Source organism: Haplochromis burtoni, unplaced genomic scaffold (assembly GCF_018398535.1).
Source record: "Haplochromis burtoni strain Fernald_Lab_line unplaced genomic scaffold, NCSU_Asbu1 Contig_19, whole genome shotgun sequence".
NCBI lineage: Eukaryota > Metazoa > Chordata > Actinopteri > Cichliformes > Cichlidae > Haplochromis > Haplochromis burtoni.
The window spans coordinates 1879823-1900637 of record NW_024582380.1 but is presented as its reverse complement, the minus strand read 5'-3'; the positions used below and the strand labels follow the sequence as shown (position 1 = coordinate 1900637).

Sequence of the window (20815 nt, the reverse complement as noted above, 5' to 3'; positions counted from 1 at the left end):
TGGAGTATTGTTCGTCAACCTTCATTTGGGAGAATCCCGTGTGCAACTCTTCCATCGGCTCAGGCCATGGCGGTGGGTCGGGCCACACCTCCTCATCCTCCTCCTGTGGCATTGTCTCAGGGGTGGTGTATACCTCTCCTGAACCGCGTTTGGGGGGCTGACTGGTGCTATGCTGTGAGACAGTCAGCTGAGCCATATCCTTCCTTAGCAGGTGAGCCACTTCGATCAGCTCTCTGAGGTCACTCTTTGCTTCCTTCAGTTCTTTGAGGCCCTCCTGTAAAACTTGCTGTGATTGGAGTAGCTGCTCTCTTTCGGCCTGCAAGGCTCTGAATTCTGTATGAAATGTGTGTATTGAAGACCCTGGCCAATTGGAAGGTGCAAATTCAGGTGAGAGGCTCCTATTAAGGTCCACATCTTGTTCACTTCTTCCCAGTGGAGGGGGTGTATTGTAATAGGCCCCATCCCTGTCGCTGTAGGGGGGTGGCGTATGACTATACTGAGGCTGAACTCTGTCGCTTCTTGTGTGAGGCTGTGGGGTATCCCACTGCAGCATTTCCCTAAAGAGGTGGCCTGTATAGTTAACATCAAAGTCCTCAAACCGGCTTGGTCGACGTGTATGGCGTTTAGGCCTTGCATCAGGACATGTCGCTCCATCTGGCTCCATCTTCTGATACTGCTCCGCTCGAGACCAATTTGAGGAGTACTTGGTGAGGGCTAGTTCTTTTAGGTTCAGCAGCTAACAAGATGGTGTATCGGTCAGGATACAGGAAGGAGGACAACAGGCTTCCACTTTGCTGGATTGTCACCGCCAGCTGTTTTATTGCCACCTAGATGCTCAGTGTTGCCAGCAGTTTCCAGTCATGAACTTAACACTCGGAGCATCACGTGAAGGATGGCAACCAGGAACACAGCTTACGAGGTAACAGAACTAACACAGAAAAAACCCTCTTCTCGAGTAGCATCGCGATACCCCCAGCTTCTGCCTACGTCATTTCCTACGACTCCACCCCACACAATATTGCAGAACATAGACATAAAATCCCAGAGCCTTTTATACACTCATAAACCTCCAAACGGTCTCCAAACTCTCACTAACCGCAACTCTCCATCAAACACCCACATTTTGAATGAAGTCTGAGGGGTTTATATCGTCTGTCATAGCTCGCGGCAAAGTTCGAACCACTTCCTGAACCAGTCACGTGGTACAGCCGGGCAGCGAGGCTTCGGACGTCATCATTTTCAGCTCCTCCCATAAATGAAGCAAGCCTCGTTACGCGCATCGCGGAAACGCCCCCTCCATTACTCGACACAAGCTTTGAAGCCTCGATACAGAATGTCACATCACTAGTTTTAACTATAAAAAGTTTAGTGCTACTCCAGTATTGCATTGATGCTTAAAATAAACGTCCTAGGAATAAGGTTTAACTTCATATTAATTTTAGGATGTCAAATTAATTTGACCACATTAATGAAGTGACCCCAGCAGCAATTTGATTAAATCAGTTTTAGAGATTGTGTTTGAATGTTTAAAGGAAAAGGTACGGAGATTGTTACGCTTTTGAAATCCAGCTTTCATCTGTGACCTGCAGAGGATGGCCTGAACCAGTTTATCTCTGGGCACTTGTTACTTTAAGGTTTTTGTCACAAAGAAACTGGGGCTTTGTGTGGTGTCAGTGAACCGACAATAAACTCATTAACTGACTTTGAGTTTGTGAATTAACATTACACAAACTTCCCCGACAACACATACTAACTATTAGGTTAGCATTCTATGATTCATGGGTTACACACATGGAACTCATGTTTGCATAACACATCCCTCTAATCCAGGTACCAAGGAGAACAGGAATGACAAGATTATGGTTTGCATAAACCTCCAAGGTATATGCGCTTTCCAGTACACTTTTTCATTCATTCTTGCGAAACACTACAGAAAGGTGCAGCTCATGATTTCCAGACCTTATCATAAGGGAGGATTGCTCAGAATCTTCTGTTTACATCATACTTGTAGCCCCCCACAGCTGAGCGGTGGTGGTAACAGTCTGTCTCATGTGTGCCGTAGGGTTCTGGTAGAATGGTGTTTTGGAAGTATCATTTCCAAAGCCTTCGCAAGGAACTACAAGCAGGACCGTGGTGCATTCTCATTGGTGCAACTGCTTAGATGCAGGGCCAGTATCCTGAATCTTTAACATGTGTCCCTGCTCCAACACACCTGAATAACATTAGTAGATCATTAGCAAGACACTATAGGTCTTGACTGCATGCTGAGGTGGCAACCACTAATCATACTCAAGTAAATTTAAATAAATTTTAAGTGTTTGGAAAAATGTACTTTTAAAAGTACTTTTATTGCACCATGTTCATTCATTCATTAGCTGCTGTAACATGAATCAAATGGCTGAAGTGCTAATGACCTACTAAATATATTCAGGTGTGTTGCAGCAGGGACACATCTAAAGGTTAAAGGATACTGGCCCTTGAGGACTGGAGCTTGACACCTGTGGCTTGGAGGAACAAAAGAGTCAAACACAAAAGTATATCTTACAAGAAAAATGCCAAAGAGCTAGACATTCTTGTAATTTTGTAAAGTGGTTTTAAACAAAAGTTCTTCAGGTTTTCTTTCACATTATCTGCTTTTTCAATCATTTTCAGTCCAATTCTTGTATCTGATCATTTTCAAATGAATAATTTCTATTTAAGACACTCAACACTGACCTGTAACTTATCTAAGCATAGAGCATCAAAGTTAATACAGTCTAACAGATATCTTGTCATTCACAAACAGCTATTAGCTGAAAACCTTGCATATGTTGACCTTAGAAAATTTGAGAAAACTGGAAAGGTAGAGGACAAAAGAAGAAGTGGCACGCTCCAACTGAAAAAAACTACAGTAGATGAGCAGTACCTGAAAGTCAGGTCCTTGGTGGATAAAAAGCAAAAATAAATAAATAAATCAACCTGGAGGGATCCGTGTGCAAAGTCTGAATGCTCTGATATGCCAAATTTTGTCAACTCAGTGATTTTACAATAGAATGTGGTGATAAAGATGATGAATCTTACCTAAGTTGTTGTATTGTTATTGTGGATGAGTGCTCCCCTGCACTGAATTTAAAAAAAAAAAAATCCAGCATCCCTTGTTTTCACAGCTGACTTGTGCCTCAGTGATGGAATATTTATTTGCTTTAAAAGAGTTTTCTCTTTCTCTCTCTCTCTCTCTTTTTTTTTTACATCACAGAGTGATATGCCATTGTGCTGTCATTGTTTTTCTTGGATTTACTTCTCCAACCTTGGAGAAGTACCTTGGAGTACACATTGACAATAAACTGGACTGGGCTAAAAACACCACAGCACTTTACAGGAAGGGCCAGAGTCGTCTCTATTTTTTGAGGCGACTGAGGTCCTTCAACATCTGCCAGAAAAGGCTCAGGATTTTCTATGAGTCTGTTGTGGCCAGTGCGATCCTCTATGCTGTTGCATGCTGGGGGAGCAGGCTGAGGGTAGCAGATGCCAACAGACTCCATAAACTAATCTGTAATGTTGTGGGGATGGAGCTGGACTCCCTCAAGGTGGTGTCGGAGAGGCGGATGCTGTCCAAGATAAAGACAATGTTGGATAACACCTCCCACCCACTCCATGACATGCTGGTCAGTCACAGGAGCCGTTCAGTGAGAGACTGAGATTACCGAAAAGCACCACTGAACGACACAGGAAATCTTTCCTGCCTGTGGCCATCTCCCTGTACAACGCATCCACTTAACACACTGGTTACTGCTACAACTACACATGTTTCTTTTCCAGCTATTATTTATGTGACTATGATGATGTTAACTTATGATATATGATTTTATTATTATATATATATATATATATATATATATGTATATATTGTACTATTCTTAGTTAGCGTATTGTCTGTCTTTGTTTTTATGTTGGTTTATAATGGAGCACTGTAACAAAAAATAATTTCCCCCAGGGATCAATAAAGTATTCTGATTCTGATTCTGAACTCCTACAGCTTTGAGCTTTTCTGAATCCATTCCATGTTTCATAGCTAAACTCACTCCAGCTCTTTCAGATTGGCACAGGTGATTTTAAATAATCTTGTTCAGGCTAAGGACTCCATAGTCCAGTAATCAGCAATCAGTCTATGCTGTATCTACGTACCTATTTATCCATCAATCTATTTAAATTCAAATTCAAATTTTATTTGTCACACACACAACCATACACAGTATGACATGAGGTGAAATGCTTGTAGCTGTGCAATGCAATGCCCGACCATTAAATGACAGTGGTTTTACAGTATTTACAATTTACAGGTTATTACAAAATTTACAGATTTAACTTAGAAATTTACAGTAAAAATGTGCAAATAGCAGAAAGAGATTATAAATTATAGGAAGTGTGCATGAAGAAAAACCAGAGTGCGGGATGTGTGAGAGTCCAGTTATAGTGATGTGATGTGTGGAGAGTCCAGTCCTACACCTGGTTCAGGGCCGAATAGCCTGGGGGAAGAAGCTCCTCCTCATTCTCTCTGTTTTGGCCTTAAGGGAGCGGAAGCGCTTCCCAGACCTCAACAGTGAGAAGAGTCCATTGTTGGGATGGGAGAGGTCCATCATAATCTTCCTAGCTTTGGTCTTGCACCGCTTGGTGTAGATGGACAGCAGGTCAGGGAGCTCTGATTGAATGATGCGTTCGTGCCGAGCGCACCACCTTTGCAGATCTCGTCTGTCCTGCTTGGTGCTGTTCCCAAACCAGGTGCAGATGTTTGCCGTCAGGACGCTCTCGATGGTGCAGGAGTAGAAGTTCTTGAGCACCTTCAGTGGCAGATGGAAGTCTCTAAGTCTTCTGAGGAAGAAGAGACGCTGACGGGCTTTCTTAACCAGGGTGTTGATGTGACAGGACCATGACAGGTCCTGAGTGATGTGGACACCCAGGTATCGGAAACTGTCCACTCTCTCCACTGGCGTGCCACTGATGATGAGGGGTTTGTAATTCCTCGCCTGCTTTGTAGTGAAGTCCACGATCAGCTCCTTAGTCTTGCTGACGTTTAGGAGGAGGTTATTCTCCTGGCACCAGGTCTCCAGGTTCCTAATCTCCTCCAGGTAGGCCGTCTCGATGTTGTCGGAGATCAGGCCCACAACACAGTGTCGTCAGCAAACTTGACAATGGAGGTGGTGTCTGATGTGGCTACACAGTCATAAGTGTACAGTGAGTACAGCAGGGGGCTTAAAACACAGCCCTGAGGCACTCCAGTGCTGAGTGAGATGGAGGGGGAGACTTGTTTTCCCACCCTCACTGATTGGGGTCTGTCTGTGAGGAAGTTGAGGATCCACTGACACAGTGATGAGCTGAGTCCTAGATCCATCAACTTGGTGAAAAGCTTAGAGGGAATTATTGTGTTGAATGCTGAACTGTAGTCCACGAACAGCATCCTAACATAATTCCCTCTGCCAGTGTCCAGGTGACTCAGGGATGTGTGGAGCAGGTGACATATGGCATCGTCTGTGGAACGATTAGTCCGGTAAGCAAACTGAAATGAGTCGATGGTGGCAGGAAGTGAAGAAGTGATGTGATCTCTCATCAGCCTTTCAAAACACTTCATTACAATTGAAGTCAGTGCTACTGGACGGTAGTCATTGTGGCAAGCGGGCTGTTGTTTCTTTGGAACAGGGACAATGATGGTCTGTTTGAAGCACGTGGGAACCATTGCTTGGGCCAGGGAAAGGTTAAAGATCTCCTTGAACACCGGTGCTAGCTGGTCAGCGCAGGCTCTAAGGACCCGGCCAGGGATTGCATCTGGTCCTGCTGCCTTCCTGGTGTTCACCCTCCTGAAGGTGTTCCTCACGGCATGCTCTGTGATGATGAATGCATTGTCTTCACTGGTGCACTCCGAGCGTGCGCAGCCGTTTGTTGTTTTAATGAGTGGGAATGGTGCTTGTACTTGAAAGAATTTTCAGTGTCTTTAATAAAAATACCAAATCAGGCACACATCAAAGCAGGATCATGAATGTAAAAACCAGGTTTCAATCTAATATTATACGGGGTTTTGTAAGCTCCATCATATATAAACAGAAATTATCAGATCTCAGCTAGATTTGTGTAAGCTGCATAATATGTAAACAAATGATCTGATCTCAATTATCAGATCTATCTGCAAAATATATTAGATAAGAGTGCAAGTACGGTAACTCTTTTATTATTATTATTATTATTATTTTGCTTTTGTTTGGATGTAAACTTCGGAAAAATACACACATAACCATTACATGATGAAAGAAAAATACAGGTGCTGTAACAGAGCCAGAGAACATACGCATTACTGATTTCCTGTTACCTTTTTCTTTTTTTCTTTTTCTTTTTAAGCGGACGTAGAGAGCGCAAATCCGCTTTGGCTGCTCATTGGTCGAGAAATATGGAATCAGATGACGTAGTGGTTCCGGGTTTCTAGGTCCCAACAAAAGGTAACTTTCGGTCATTTGTGAAAGAGCGGCACACGGCTGACCGGACTTTCTTCAGCTGAAGGTAAGAACGCTGCCAGCCTGCCAATACAGCATGGTATCACTCTCTAGCTGACCGCTGTAATCTCATTAGAGCCTTTATCCGTTAGTTAATATGTACTGCTAATATTGAGCAGGTTTAAGCGACAGCAGCTAACGTTAATCAACTTGCCAGTGAGACGCGCCGTGCCAGCAATGTGCGGCGGCTTTTTGTCATCATTTCGTCTGCCATGCCGCTCCTGACCCATTGTCGTTTCAGTGCTAGATAAGGAGGTCGGATTTGCTTCCCAGCTCGCCTTATTTTGAAGCAGACCAATTATGTAAAGGGGGCAAGAAAGGCGCTTTAATTTTAATTACAGCTCGTATTGTTTTTCATGGTGTTTTAGCGTAACGTGTTACAAGTGGAAACTGCAGACCCCGGCTACAACTTTAGCATTTCCCGGTATTAAACTGTCGCTTTTGTCAGCAATACCTGCCCTAAACGGATATGCAGTGTTTGGCTTTTTACCGTTAGATAACGTGTTTATCACTCACAACTAGATATAGACGTGTGAGGAGATTTGCATCGAACCACTCACTCCCGTATTCCCGTGTAAAATGATTTGAATTTGCTTTTATTCAATTCCACCCAAGAGAGAGAGGAAAAACTGTTTTAAGCTAGTGGTCCATGGCTTTTCCATCATCACCATCCCCACGTCCTGTCACCACACAGGAATGTTTTCAGGGTATTTTTATTTCCACAGTAAGAGCCCAGAAAAAGATCCTGACATATAAATATTTCTTTCTCCGCCGCTTTGATTCATCTGTGGGTGTACTGTCATTCTTTAAGATGTATGGACAGATGTGACGTACACTGAGGATATGATTCACGGAAATGATTCACGATGAAGAGTGTGAGCTTTCAGGATTGGGAAAGCCAGTTACGTGGTTTGACCTTCTCTTTCCATAAATGTCTTAATGTAGCTAAGTACACAGTGTTCTCTTATTTGCAGGTAACCGGTGTCTGTCTTGTGCCATGAAGACACTTTCCACTTAATAGTTGACTGCCGTAGGCTACAATTACTTTGTCACGTGCTAAACGGGTTCAGCACGTGACGTTTAGCCACAGAGCAAACATGTGGATATTGACTACATTTTGCAATTATGAGACACAATTTGTTTTAACTACTTTACCGCCTCTGCACTCTGAGGATATCAGCAGGCTGAGCTTGCTCTATAGTGACCCTTCCCTGACCACCAAGTGGGGTGAGCCTAAAGAGTATTGTCATTGGTTGTCTGCAGCACAATCCTCATTGGACAGTAGCCAGTCTGGTCAGAGTGACCACATCTCCGCACTACTTCATCCCTCCATGACCTTTCAGTTGACCTGTTGTTTAAAAGCAGGCAGGTGTTTGAGTGCAGCAGAGGACATTATAAGGAGCTGAGCACTGAAAACGTTCAGACATACAGAGGCGGTTTGGTACGCAGCGAGGAGGTTGTGGATACTTGCCGTGTGTAGTGCAGTCTTCCTGTCTGTAAGAAGAGGTAGCACAGTGGTGGAACGGTTTAGATAAGCCTCAGATACTGATGGTTAATAGTTCACTTTTTATTTCCAATCTAGTGTTTTGTCAGAGTTCCTTTAAGCAAGAAGTCAACCACCAGACAAACTTAGTTAACCAGCCAACTTCCCTTTTGTGACATCTCTTGGCATGCAATAGATATTTGGGTGAAAATCAACTTTCTTGCTTTTGACTTTTAACCTGAGTTATTTAAGTGATCTCATAGGCAGCTGATGAATGAACTGTCAATTGACTGTATTGTGTTTTTTGTTTTTCTTTTCTGTCTCAACTTTAGCTTAAGCATTTTGTGGACCAAATATTTACATGCTACAACTGTGGGACTCTTAAGAGTTTAAGAGCTTTTTTTCCCCCTCTTCCCGTCCAACACAATTCTCTTGACGCACCTCAAACATCTTTGGGACCACCAAGCTTGAAAGTTTTCTGATAACCTGCTGCTCAGCTCCCTTCCAGAAAAAAAGCATGGGTCTTCAGTCAGACTCTGTCCTCCAATCTATCCTCCTTTTTCCAATCCACCTTATCATATGGCTGTACTCAATAGTCTCATTCCTGCCTTGGTACTACCTCACCGGAGCTGGCCAAGGAAAAGCTCTGTCCAAGAGGATAAAAGCCCGTTCCAAATCAGGATGTGCCGAGGGACCATACCGCTCCGTGGACCAATTTGATTCCCTGGCCAGGGAAGACTTCCCAGGCAAGGACACACTCGATAAGCTGTTCAAGCATGCTGTGCAGCGCTTCGGTGAAGCTGATTGTCTAGGAACCCGAGAGATTCTGAGCGAAGAGAATGAGACTCAGCCCAACGGCAAAGTTTTTAAAAAGGTAAGGTTGCTTAGAGTTTACTGCTCTGTTGACAGATGCGTAAGTGATCAGAGATGTTCGGTGTTATTTATGTGACCCTTTCTCCTTTTAGCTGATCCTGGGGGAGTACAAATGGTTATCCTACAATGAACTCGACTCCATAGTCAGTGAGTTTGGCAGTGGATTGGCGGCTTTGGGGCAGCAACCCAAAAGCACTATTGCAGTCTTCTGTGAAACCAGGGCAGAGTGGATGATCACTGCTCAGGCATGCTTCAGACGCAATTTCCCACGTAAGTATATCTCAGCGCGTTCAATCCAAGGTTTTGGGGTCTGATAGCGTGAATGCTGTGTTAAGTGTTTCATAATTTAATTATCTCACTCACTGAGATCCTTTTTTAAACAATATTATTATTGCAGTGGTGACGTTCTACGCCACACTGGGGGAGGAGGCGATTGCTTTTGGACTGAATGAGACGGGTGTTTCACATTTGGTCACCAGCGTGGAGCTCCTTGAGACTAAGCTGAAAGTGAGTTAATCCTTTACAGCACATGGTCCAACCATCACTCCTAAGAACAAGAGAAGCAGTGATATGATTATTCTCATGAGACGTCTTTGTTTACCATCTAACAGCCTCAATTATCATCACATGATTATAATTTAAGATGTAGCAAATTGTTAACATTAAAGTTTGGAAAACCCAGAATAATGTTTTGTCCACAGCTTCATGGATGAAATAAGGAACACAGAATTGATTTGTTAAAGCATTTTTTTTTTTTTTTTTTTTTAAAGATGCATTTACTGGCTTTCTGTTACAAAGAAAATCCCAAAGGACTATCACTTTTTTAAAAATGTTATTTATAGAAGGAAATCTTGTACTTGGGCATCCTCCTGTAACATTTTTACTCTTTGCTTTTTCTGCATAGACTGTACTGCCACAGATCCCCAACCTGAAGCATGTGATTTATGTGGATGACAAGAAAATGAACACAGAAGGCTACCCAGCAGGGCTTTCCATCCGCAGCATGCAGTCCGTACGAGAGATGGGCAGGCAGCCGGAGAATGGTGTGTATTTCTGACTCACTCTGGTTGTGCTTTTTGTCCTATTTCAGGCACAGTACAAGACAGTAACGCTTTCCTTTGTTCTACAGTGGCTAGGGCAATTGTTGAGCCCCGGCCATCCGATCTGGCCGTTGTGATGTACACCAGCGGTTCCACAGGCAGACCCAAAGGAGTTGTCATTGTCCACAGTAACCTAATTGCAGGAATGACAGGCCAGTGTGAACGCATCCCTGGGCTCGGGTGAGTTGCAGCAATGGCTGATTTGTAGTATTTTAATAAGGCTACTTGGAGATGTGAAGAAATCTAAGAAAAAAAGAAAGTTTAAGTTCAAATTGGAACTAAGGAAGTGCAGTCAAAGATCCTCAGTGTAAACATTGGAAAGAGGAACTGAAAATGTCTACTAATCGTTGGTCCTAACCAAGACTTTCAATGATTCTACTGTGGCAGGCCTAATGATACCTACATAGCCTATCTACCCCTGGCTCATGTTCTGGAAATGACAGCTGAAATCTCCTGTGTCACATATGGTTGTCGGATTGGCTATTCGTCCCCACAGACACTGTCAGACCAGGTAAGCAGCACCGACGCCAGGTTGCATTGTTTCTGTCACTGTAGTCTATATTTTAATTGACTCTTAGTGGTGTTGCTGTTAATATTTAGATGAAAAGTCTGGTTTATTTCAAGCTGTTGTTTTTCACAGTTTAAGTGGCCATTGTGACGATTGCGTGCCGTGGCATCGGTCCACACTTTATCTACATTGTAAAGATTTGAGGAAACGAGAGTTCACAAAACCAGATGTGAATCGTATTTATCATGGCGAACAGTAGCTCTCCAAAAAAGCAGCTTTTTATATTTATTTTTTTAATCTTACTTAAAGGAGATGCCTAACTTAGCCCACTGGAAGCTTTGCTAACTGCGCAACAAATCAGTTGGAAATGATGAGAAACACTTTAATAATGTCTGGTTTTATTAAAACTTGAGGCATGAGTTTGTCCACAAACCAGTGTGACTTGATCTTGCCTTTGTCGATTAGATTCTGTAGTCTGTGGCCACATTAGTCACATCAGTGGGAAGCAGGGCAGATTGAGGAGCGGTTACATTACAAAAGTTGGACAATTATTTCAATTTTTATTTTTTTCCTTCTCCTCTTTAGTCTACCAGGATAAAGAAGGGAAGTAAAGGAGACTGCTCTGTGCTCAGGCCCACACTGATGGCAGCTGTGCCAGTAAGAACCTTGTTTTTTATTTATCCTGTTTGTGTCTTTCTTTATTTTGTTTTGTTTGTCAACTGGTGTCTCAATAACTCCTATATGTTTGGTCCAAAAAGGAAATCATGGATCGCATCAACAAGAACGTGATGAGCAAAGTGCAGGAAATGGGTTTTGTTCAGAAGATGCTGTTTACACTGGGCTACAATTATAAACTGGAGCAGATCAGGAGGGGCTATGACGCACCACTCTGCAATGCGTAAGGAGCATCCTATGCATTCCTGTGACCCTTGCACTAAAACACGATTGGCTTGTTTAACTTAAAATCAAAACACTGCGTGATCTCTCTTTGCAGCTTGTTGTTCCGGAAAGTAAAGAAACTGCTGGGTGGGCGAGTGAGGATGATGCTGTCTGGAGGAGCCCCCCTGTCCCCGGCCACTCAGAGATTTATGAATGTGTGTTTTTGCTGTCCAGTGGGCCAGGGCTACGGCCTCACTGAGACCTGTGGAGCAGGCACTATCACAGAGGGTAAGATAACATTTCGAGTGCCCAAAATAATGACAGATGAGTTCAAATTTAGGCATTATTTAATTTAAAAGAAACAAATCCTGACTTAGTTTTATTTTAAGTTGGATTAACTAAAGTGCCTCAGTTCCCTAGTGATTTGCTGACTGGAAGCAGTCATTATTGTAGTGAGCCTGGCCAATAGTCACACAGGATAAACAAATACCTCAGGATAGAAGCAGATGGGCCTAAATTGAAAATGATGTTTAAATGACTGTTCTTAAGAAATGTTTTTCATTTTACAGTTGAAGACATCAGCACCGGTCGTGTTGGAGCTCCTCTGATTTGCTGTGAAATTAGACTCAGGGACTGGGCTGAAGGTATGTTTGGGGGGGGAAACATGCCGGGACACGCTTTTGCAGAATGGAAAGATCTCCATTGCAGCGTAGTCATGTGTTTTTTTTTTTTTTTTCACTCAGGTGGCTACACCAGTAAAGACAAGCCAAATCCAAGAGGGGAGATCTTGATCGGTGGCCCCAATGTAACCATGGGCTACTACAGGAGTGAAGGCAACAATCAGGACTTCTTTGTGGATGAAAATGGTCAGAGATGGTTCTGCACCGGAGATGTAGGAGAGGTTTACCCAGATGGCTGTCTACAAATTGTTGGTGTGTATATTTCTTTTTCTGGGCGGGGGTGGGATGCTACTGTGAATGATACATATTGTATAAAGCCCTTTGAGTGCTTAAGTAGAGTTTTTTTTTTTTTTTTTTTTTTAAATTTTTTTATTTTTTTTTTTTTTTTTTTTTTTTTTTTAAAGTGCTATATAAAAATCAGTCCATTTATCATTTACTTTTTCTCATTAAGACCGCAAGAAAGATTTGGTGAAACTGCAGGCTGGAGAGTACGTGTCTCTCGGTAAAGTGGAATCTGCTCTGAAAAACTGCCCTCTTATAGACAACATCTGTGCTTATGCAAACAGGTGAGTGACCTACTTTTTTTATTTATTTATTCAGGGAAAGTTAAAATGGTAGGAGATGCAATTTAGAGGCAAAGTTTTTCCATATCCTAATATATGATTTGCATCTGGATCAACGAGTATAATGGCAGATTATAAACGATATGGGGAAATGGCTGAATGAATTTGCAGATGGTGACCTTTCCACGAGCTGTTTACAGTTCAAACATCATATTCAACTGCTGCAGGCGTCTGTGTTTTTACTCTAAACTTAAGAACACGAGTGCTTCTTGAAATATTTTTTTCATTCTTCACGTTTGACTTTGGAGAAAAATTACATTATAGCGATCAGTCATAGATTCATATCAGTTTCATATGCATGATAGGTCAGCTGAAGTTTTGTGCTAATAAACACTGACTAAACACAGATTTGCATATGACGGGTACAAACAAATATTATTTCACGAGTTACTTGCATAAAGTTAGAATTACAGAAAATGTTATTCAGGGTCAGGGTTTCTTATCAGTTGATGCAAATGAACCAGGAAATGAAATAAAAGATAAAGGTACTAGTAAACAACCCAGATGACATTTCCATGAAATGTTTACTTGTACGTATGGTATATTCATCAGCTACAGGCTGTTTCTATTTGTACTATACTAGAGATGGCACGATACCACTTTTTTATGTCCGATACCGATACCGATATCATAAATTTGGATATCTGCCGATACCGATATGAATCCGATATAGTGTTTTTTAATCAACAAAACTGTTTTTTAAATATCTTGCTGCATTTTGTATAAGTTCATACTCAAGTTTAAAACAACAACTACACTAAAGCTATTCTGTTATACCTGTATGCAAAAAAAAAATATTTCATAGTTCAGCAATACTGATCAATCTAATAAACTTAAACCTACACCATCCTCCCTATTCTGGTATTTTAAAGAGTACTTAGCGTAAATATTAAGCAACCTAACTAATAGGGTTCCAACTCCCAGCAACAACAAAAATAAATAAATAAAAAATAGGGAACCACCCCTCACGCTCCACCTCATGATGCTTAATCGACGTAATCAACCTTAATTTGATGCAGTGTGAAAAAAAAATGCACAGAAATCAATTATTTTTCAAGAAATATTAAATAGATTCAACATCTTTCTTCAACAAAATTGCAGACTGCACAGATGGTACCTTCCCAAAGGAAAAAGTACTATAGCTTACTAGGGTATATATATAGACTTAACAGTTACTATATACAGTAATGGACTTCTATTCATTTTACATCAAATTAAAACTTTGGGTGTCAGATAATTATTTATTAAAAGCTCAGACATTTTAAATGAGAATAAGAAAGAAAAGTATGTCTTTGTGCCCCCTTTTCCCTGTTAATGCCCTATCGGCCCCCCTGGCTAAACTTTGCTAGATCCGCCCCTGCACAGTTACCAGCCGTCAGCTACGTAGAAAAAGATCCTCGAGTAGAAAGTAATATTAAATACATTCTAACAACAGCTTGATCAAGCTTAAACGTGCTGCTGTTGTTTATCCGCTGGTTTCCTCTTTCTGGTGCAAAGTGGGCCAAAAGCAAACAAGAGACGACGGACTCGCGACAGAAAAGCCGATCAGCTGATCATTAAGCAGTTTCATGATTGAAGTAGCAGCCGGAGAGCGAGAGGCAGTCGCTCGTTAAGCTTAACGCAGGAATGCTTTACAAACATTCAGAGATGGACTTACACACTTGCTTTACTTCTCTCGGGATAACTTTGTCGGAGATGAAATGCCGGGTTGGTAGCGAGGCTCCAAATGCTCACCAGACCACCGGACAGGTCCCGCATGCCACAGCCGCTCTATCACGCGATGCATACTGCTCCGACGGCTAGTTCATGAGGTCGAGTTACGGCGTGTTGCAGTTTTGTGAGGTGCTTTCGTGATATTTAATGGATCGGATTACAATTTTTTATTTTTCTCCGATATCCGATCCAGTAATTTAGGTCATATCGGACCGATACCGATACGTAATATCGGATCGGTCCATCTCTATACTATACATGATTGCATATCTATAGAAATGTCTTTCACTTATCTCACACTTGGAGATCATCATCTCAAATCCCATTTGAAAATGTGAATGACACTTTATCATCAGTTTAATAAATGCAGTACATAATGCAGTATATGGACAAAAGAATTGGGCCACACCTTGCAATCATTGTTTTCTGTTCTTAGCCAAATGCATATACAACCAAGCACCTAGCCATGCGATCTGCCTTTGCAAACATCCGTGAAAGAGTGGGTCATTGTAAAGAGCTCACTGAATGTGAGTGTGGTGCTGTAATAGGACAAAGTTAGTGTGGGACATTTTTTCCCTACTAGATATTCTACAGTTGACTGTAAATGTATTATTGGAACCACAGCAGCATGTAAAGTTGCAGAGCAGGGTTTTATAAAGTCATCAACGATCTGCTGATTCAATAACTGCAGAGTTTCAAACATCAGCATAAACACTGTGCACGGGGAGCTTCACGGTGTGGGTTTGCATGGCTGAGCAGCTCTTGTAGGTCATCCAGCACTTTTGTCCATGTAATGTATTTTAGCATATCGAATTAAGCAAGCTAAGGTTTAATTCATTGGGTAGGTGTTTTGGTTGTGTTTTTTTTGTTTGGTTTTTTTAAATTATTATTTTGTTTTTTCTGACCTCTTGTGTTATTTCTGGGCTCTTAATATAAACATAATGTGCAGGAAAACATTTTTCAACCTAAATTTAGTCCAGTCTGTTAAACATGTGTGTACTGTTCTAATTATGCAGGCAGGTTTAGTTCCGCTTCTGAAAAGGGGCACCCGGTTTAGCTACAGCAGTACTGACGTGTTGTCAGAACAGTTTAAACATGGTATATTGCATAATATTACACAGAGATGGTTACTCAGGATATCCCAGCAGTAGCAGTATTTCTCAACGTTGCCAGCACTTGCTTGTGTCTCACAGCTCCACTCCTTGAATTCTTCTCCTTTTATCATTCCACATCACTCTGCACCGCTCCTGCAGTCATTCTTTGCCTTTTCCCCCCCCCCCCCCCGTACTTATTATACCTTCATGTTTACACTTTAAATCATTTCCAGTCTCAGTTCTTCTCCAAGCTCCAATAAAATCAAATTGTTACTGTTCATACATAATTACCTGACAGGCTTTTGCACCTACACACTTGAACTGACAGCTTTAAGTGTGAACACCCAAACCGTCATGAAATTCTTCCCACTTCAGATGTGTCACCTGCACTCTGGCTGACATGAGAACTCCAAGTGACGTTTAAGTGTCTTAATGACGACTGAATCAACAAATGTAGCGCTCACTTCGACTTCAGCTGATATCGGAACAATTAAAATATGGCACTTAATTAGACTGAAGTGATTACGGCTGCAACTTGAATTAATTATTTCGTCTGTAGTTGTTCAGTGGTGGGCATGCGACGTAATGTTGAACAGTTTCTAAACTTTTTTTTTTTGTGTTTTAAATTGTGTGCCCTTGCAGTGATCAGAACTATGTGATCAGCTTCGTGGTTCCCAATCAGAAAAAGCTCACAGAACTGGCCAAACAGAGGAGCATAGAGGGGACATGGGAGGAGATCTGCACTAATCCTGAAATGGAAAGCGAGGTCCTGAAGGCGATCAAGGAGGTCGCCACTAACAGTAAGAGTCTTTTCACAGCATTGCGATAATAGAAGCTTTGCAAGTTTTGCTTTCATCCATACTTTGTCCAAACGTGCCTGAACATCACTTTCCTTCCTTGTAGTTAAACTCCAGAGATTTGAGATTCCAGTGAAGGTGCATCTGAGTCCAGAGCCGTGGACACCTGAAACGGGCCTAGTCACAGATGCATTCAAGTTGAAGAGGAAAGAGCTGAAGAACCACTATCTCCATCACATAGAGAGAATGTATGGGAGGAAGTAACTTCCAGCAGGCCCACACCACCCAGGAGTTACTGCTTTCACCATAACCACGATTTTGATGTGCAAATATTCCTCTGGTTACAAAGCTGTAGTTTATTTGTGTTCCACAGCTTCACAGAGAAAAGCGTAAGCTATAAATAGTTGTAGCCGTTTATCCGTGTGTGTGTGTGTGTGTGTGTGTGTGTGAATGTGTGAGAAGTTGTGTTTGTAAGAGATGCACCAAAGTGTCAGTTTTTGTTATTAGAAGGGTGAAAGGCTATTGCAGCTCTCAACTGCCATCCATTGGAAATTGCTGGGACTCTTATTTGTAGCTGTTAGAAACGGCACCTTCGGTCCACATGTTGCTTAAGTCTTGCTGCTGCTTTCATTGAAAATGTTTCAAAAAATAAAGGAAAAAAATGCGACCATGATCACAGAGGCATGTCATGCTGTTTTGTAAAGTTGGAGTACTGATGTTAAGGTGCCTTCAGTCTGCAGTTCTCATGTAGTCGAGCAGAGGTGGTAGCTAGACAGTAAAAAAGAAAAGTTACAAAAAAGGCTGAATGCCGTGTTTACTTGAAAGGAAAAATACTCCCCACCGCAGACACATCGACACGATCAAGAGCATTTACAGTCGTTTGTCCGTGTCTGTGTATTTAGCTTTGATTTTGTTTCTTACCTGTTTTATTTATGCTTTAATGTTATTTTAATGGTTTAAGAAAGGAAGACCAAAATGTGTTGGCCTAAATGACTCAGGAAGACGGACAAATGTTTTAATATATGAAGTTGTCAAATGTGGGGTATAGAAACATTTTGACAAATGTTTGTAGGCACCTTATTAAAAAAAACACGATTAACTACTAAACTGCTTAGCCTTTATTATAGTCACAACTGGCATACTGTAATACTGTGCGTACTTTACCTCAGTTAATAGGTTATTGTACGATTTGGTATAAAGGATCCTCTGAACTCAGTTTTAATGTGTTTTCTATGTATTTTTCCAAATACTATCATGTTGGTGGATTTGCATTGTTAAAAGTTTTAAGTACACAGACGATGGCAGTCACTTTAGTTGTTTGGTGAACCTACGTGTATTTATTACTCCCATCATTGCAGTCACATGCCATGTTCGACATTTCAAGAATAAACACCTTTTCGTACTCAGTGTTGTATGACACTTTATTTTATTACAAAAAAACTGAATATACAAATGCAATATTGATTATTATTATTAAGGTGATCACTGCTGAGGCCTTTGTACACTTCAGGGGAAAGCAGAGCCTCAGCTATTCCAGTCTTGAAAGCGGAAACAGTCGCTAGCGATCTTCCACACGGGCTGATCGTTGTTGGGTGAAGCCTGAGCTGTTAGGAGAAAGTTCTGGTTGAAAAAACGCTGTTTGTTCCCTTCAAACTTGACTATGCCACCGGTCACCACAAGCAGTGTTGTCTGGCCTTGGGTTGCTTGCTCTGTGAATGAGGAGAAGTTAGTTATTTTCTAAAGCAGCAACAGAAGAATAAAGGTTTACATTCACATTTTAATGAGACAATATGATTAATGGGTAGGGATGGGTACCGGTTCTGACATAAACCGTAGTAACCAGACCGAAAAGCAGCGCACATTTCGGTGCTTTATTTCGGTGCTTTTTTTCCCTGAGCTGTGATACACTTCTAGCCAATCATTTTACGTTTCCCAGGATAGTAGGCGGGGCCAGGTACGTACGTTCAGTTAGAGCAGAGCTACAGATTAAAAATGTCCAAGGCGAAGCGGTCAAAAGTCTGGCTGTACTTCACAGTAAAAGATGCAAACTCAGCAGCAACAAGTGCTTTAAGCTGATACTGTGATACTGTCAAAGGAGGTAACACCTCAAATCCGATGAAACACCTGGCGACGCATAGCGGTTTTTTTAAAAACCGAGAAATGCGCCGTATTTGATAGCTTGCTGCGAGACCTCACACTGTGCACGTTGGGTGGGTTGCCAGTTATCGGACCGGAGCAACATCCCCCAAAAACCCGAAGAATAGAGTCCTGGCCCCTAGCCCTGCCAGTGTAGCAGAAATGATGACGGATGATGATGGCAGCAGCAGCCATTCTTCTCTGCATGAGTCGCTTAATGTTGTCCGTGTGTAATTTACGTTGAGTAGGCTAACCACGTTATTACATTAATGCATGTAAGGTGAACTAGCAAACATCATCATAGCTACATGCGGCTGTCCTCTTGTTTGATGGCAGATACTCCCTTCACCCTGGACAAAAAGGCTAAAATGACCAAAGAAAAAGTGGGAAACAGCTTAACATGAGAGGTTTTTGGACAAAGTTTGTGTTTTTTTTCCATTGTTTAAGCACTGCTTCCAGCCAAGAGTGATACCATATATGCCCCATAGCTGCAGAAAAGGCTAACATTGTTATCTTTTTACAAAAAAACAGCTGAACATGAGAGGTTTTTGGACAAAGTTTGTGTTCTCCATTCTTTAAGCACCGGTTTGAGCACCGTTTAGGCACCGGCACCGTTTCAAAAGTACCGATTTGGCACCGGTATCGGATAAAACCTAAACGATACCCATCCCTATTAATGGGGATCAATTTAATAGTTCAAATGTGTTGAGTTTGGGATTGACCCACTGACCGTGCACAGGCTGGCAATCCAGTGTTTGAACCTGGAACTCGCTGGATGGCAGTGACTCAAAAAACTCGCCCAGGGCTTCCTGTCCTGACACCGCATTTCCGTTCCACACCAAGGTAGCCTTGTCCAGGTAGAGCCGGATTAAGTTCTAGCACATGGGAGCCAGACAATGGTGAACATTAACAGCAACAGTGCCATCAGCCTGTAGCAGAGCACCATGCTCATTAGCTCTAGTGAAACTGAAAAGTTGTGATCTTTAAAATGAAAACTATCACTTTAAGAATAAGACTGCTTTCACTGCGGAGGGTTAGTGGGGAGCTCATAGTTGAATCCACTTTAATAAATTTGCATCACAGGCCCAAATAAGGAAGTCTTCACAATATCTCTTACTTAGAAGATTTTAAAGCTAAGTTTCAACATGCTATAACCTACACTCATTGGCCACATTATTAGGTACTTATTCAAGCTGGAGCCCAACCGATGTACTGACCAATATATCAGGACTTATAATGGCCAAAAGATGACAAAAAGTAAAGATGAAACACCCAGAAGAGCATCTGTGAATGCATTCAAACCTTGAAGCAGATTGGCTACAGCAGCAGAAGACCACAGGCTGTCACTCCTGTCAGCTAAGAACAGGAAGCGGAGACTACAATTCACACGTGCTAACTAAAGTTGACCAAATACAGAAGACTAGAAAATGTTGCCTGATCTGATGATTTTTGCTTTCTGCTGCAACATTTGGCAGGGTCTGAATTTGGTGTAAACAAAGTGATAGCACAGATCTATCCTTGTATCAACAGTTAAGGATGGTGGAGGTGTGATGGCGTAGGTCAGTGATTCTTAAAGTGTGGGCTGCCCCACCCCCGGCAGGCCACAAAAGGTACTGCAGGTAGGCTGCAGTAATAACAGAAATTCAGTTTGTAATTACTCACAAGTATGTACACTTAAACATTTATATACATTTATACATTTATCTGAAACAGAAATTAAAATTGGTAACTGGAGGTGGTTAGTTTGTGATATTACTCATTACTTTAACTTAAACTCTGTATTGAAGGAGTGGGTCACACATTGGCCTTAACACTTTTCATACGACTGCACAACATTAGCAATTTATAGCTAATGTGGTTTGTGTTTTTGGAATAACATTTTCAATGAAATACGTCATTTTCGTTTGGTCTTTAACATTTATATTGGAGTTTAAGATTTTTTGGGACATTTTCTTGGTACATGGCTCCTTTGTACCAGCTGTTTAAATGTCACATCTTAGCTGACGTTGCTGACCATACGCATCCCCTTGTGACCACAGTGTAGTCATCTTCTGATGACTACTACAAGCTCTTCCATCACATTGCAAAGCTCAGGCCGTCTCAGACTGGTTTCTTGAACATGACAATGAATTCACTGTAGTAAAATGGCCTCCGGTCATTAGATCACAATCCAACTTGGCCTTTCAAAGTGGAACAGGAGTTACATCATGGATATGCAGCTGACAAATCTGTGACGCTGTCAAGTCCACAAGCACCAAAATCACTTTGTTGAATCTTTGCCATGAAGATTTAAGACGGGACTGAAGGAAAAAGAGAGGCGCAACTAGAAATGTGTGCCTAATGGAATGACCGGTGTTCCAGATCTACTGGCGTTTAGATCTACTGGCGTTGGTCGAACAGATGTGTGGCAG

The 20815-nt window shown here is 41.8% G+C and overlaps 2 protein-coding genes across 2 annotated transcripts in view; one reads left to right on the top strand and one right to left on the bottom strand.

Annotated features, from left to right (window-relative positions):
- Window positions 1-6366: 6366 nt before the first annotated feature.
- acsl4a (acyl-CoA synthetase long chain family member 4a) lies at window positions 6367-17670 on the top strand. The gene is made up of 15 exons (XM_005916490.2): window positions 6367-6525; window positions 8334-8875; window positions 8967-9144; window positions 9272-9381; window positions 9779-9917; window positions 10004-10154; window positions 10362-10485; window positions 11068-11139; window positions 11241-11380; window positions 11477-11649; window positions 11931-12005; window positions 12105-12293; window positions 12493-12607; window positions 16114-16271; window positions 16375-17670. Exons 2-15 carry the CDS (start codon window positions 8519-8521, stop codon window positions 16530-16532), a joined length of 2139 nt encoding a protein of 712 aa, XP_005916552.1. The 5' UTR covers window positions 6367-6525; window positions 8334-8518; the 3' UTR covers window positions 16533-17670.
- A 1-nt stretch (window position 17671) lies between these two features.
- nxt2 (nuclear transport factor 2-like export factor 2) overlaps window positions 17672-20815 on the bottom strand; it is a 12254-nt gene continuing 9110 nt past the window's right edge. Inside the window, exons 3-4 of the mRNA XM_005916489.3 lie at window positions 19135-19279; window positions 17672-17977 (exon numbers count right to left, since the gene is read on the bottom strand). Coding sequence (XP_005916551.1) covers window positions 17793-17977; window positions 19135-19279 — 330 coding nt within the window. The 3' untranslated portion in view covers window positions 17672-17792. The remainder of the gene's footprint in view (window positions 17978-19134; window positions 19280-20815) is intronic.

What these genes read in the sequence shown, in the direction of transcription:
- acsl4a (XM_005916490.2), top strand. Translation starts at nt 8,519, where the DNA reads ATGGGTCTTCAGTCAGACTCTGTCCTCCAATCTATCCTCCTTTTTCCA. An exon ending in CTTCAGACGCAATTTCCCAC is followed by an intron (nt 9,145 to 9,271) that starts GTAAGTATATCT and finishes TTATTATTGCAG; the next exon opens with TGGTGACGTTCTACGCCACA. An exon ending in TGGCTGTCTACAAATTGTTG is followed by an intron (nt 12,294 to 12,492) that starts GTGTGTATATTT and finishes TTTCTCATTAAG; the next exon opens with ACCGCAAGAAAGATTTGGTG.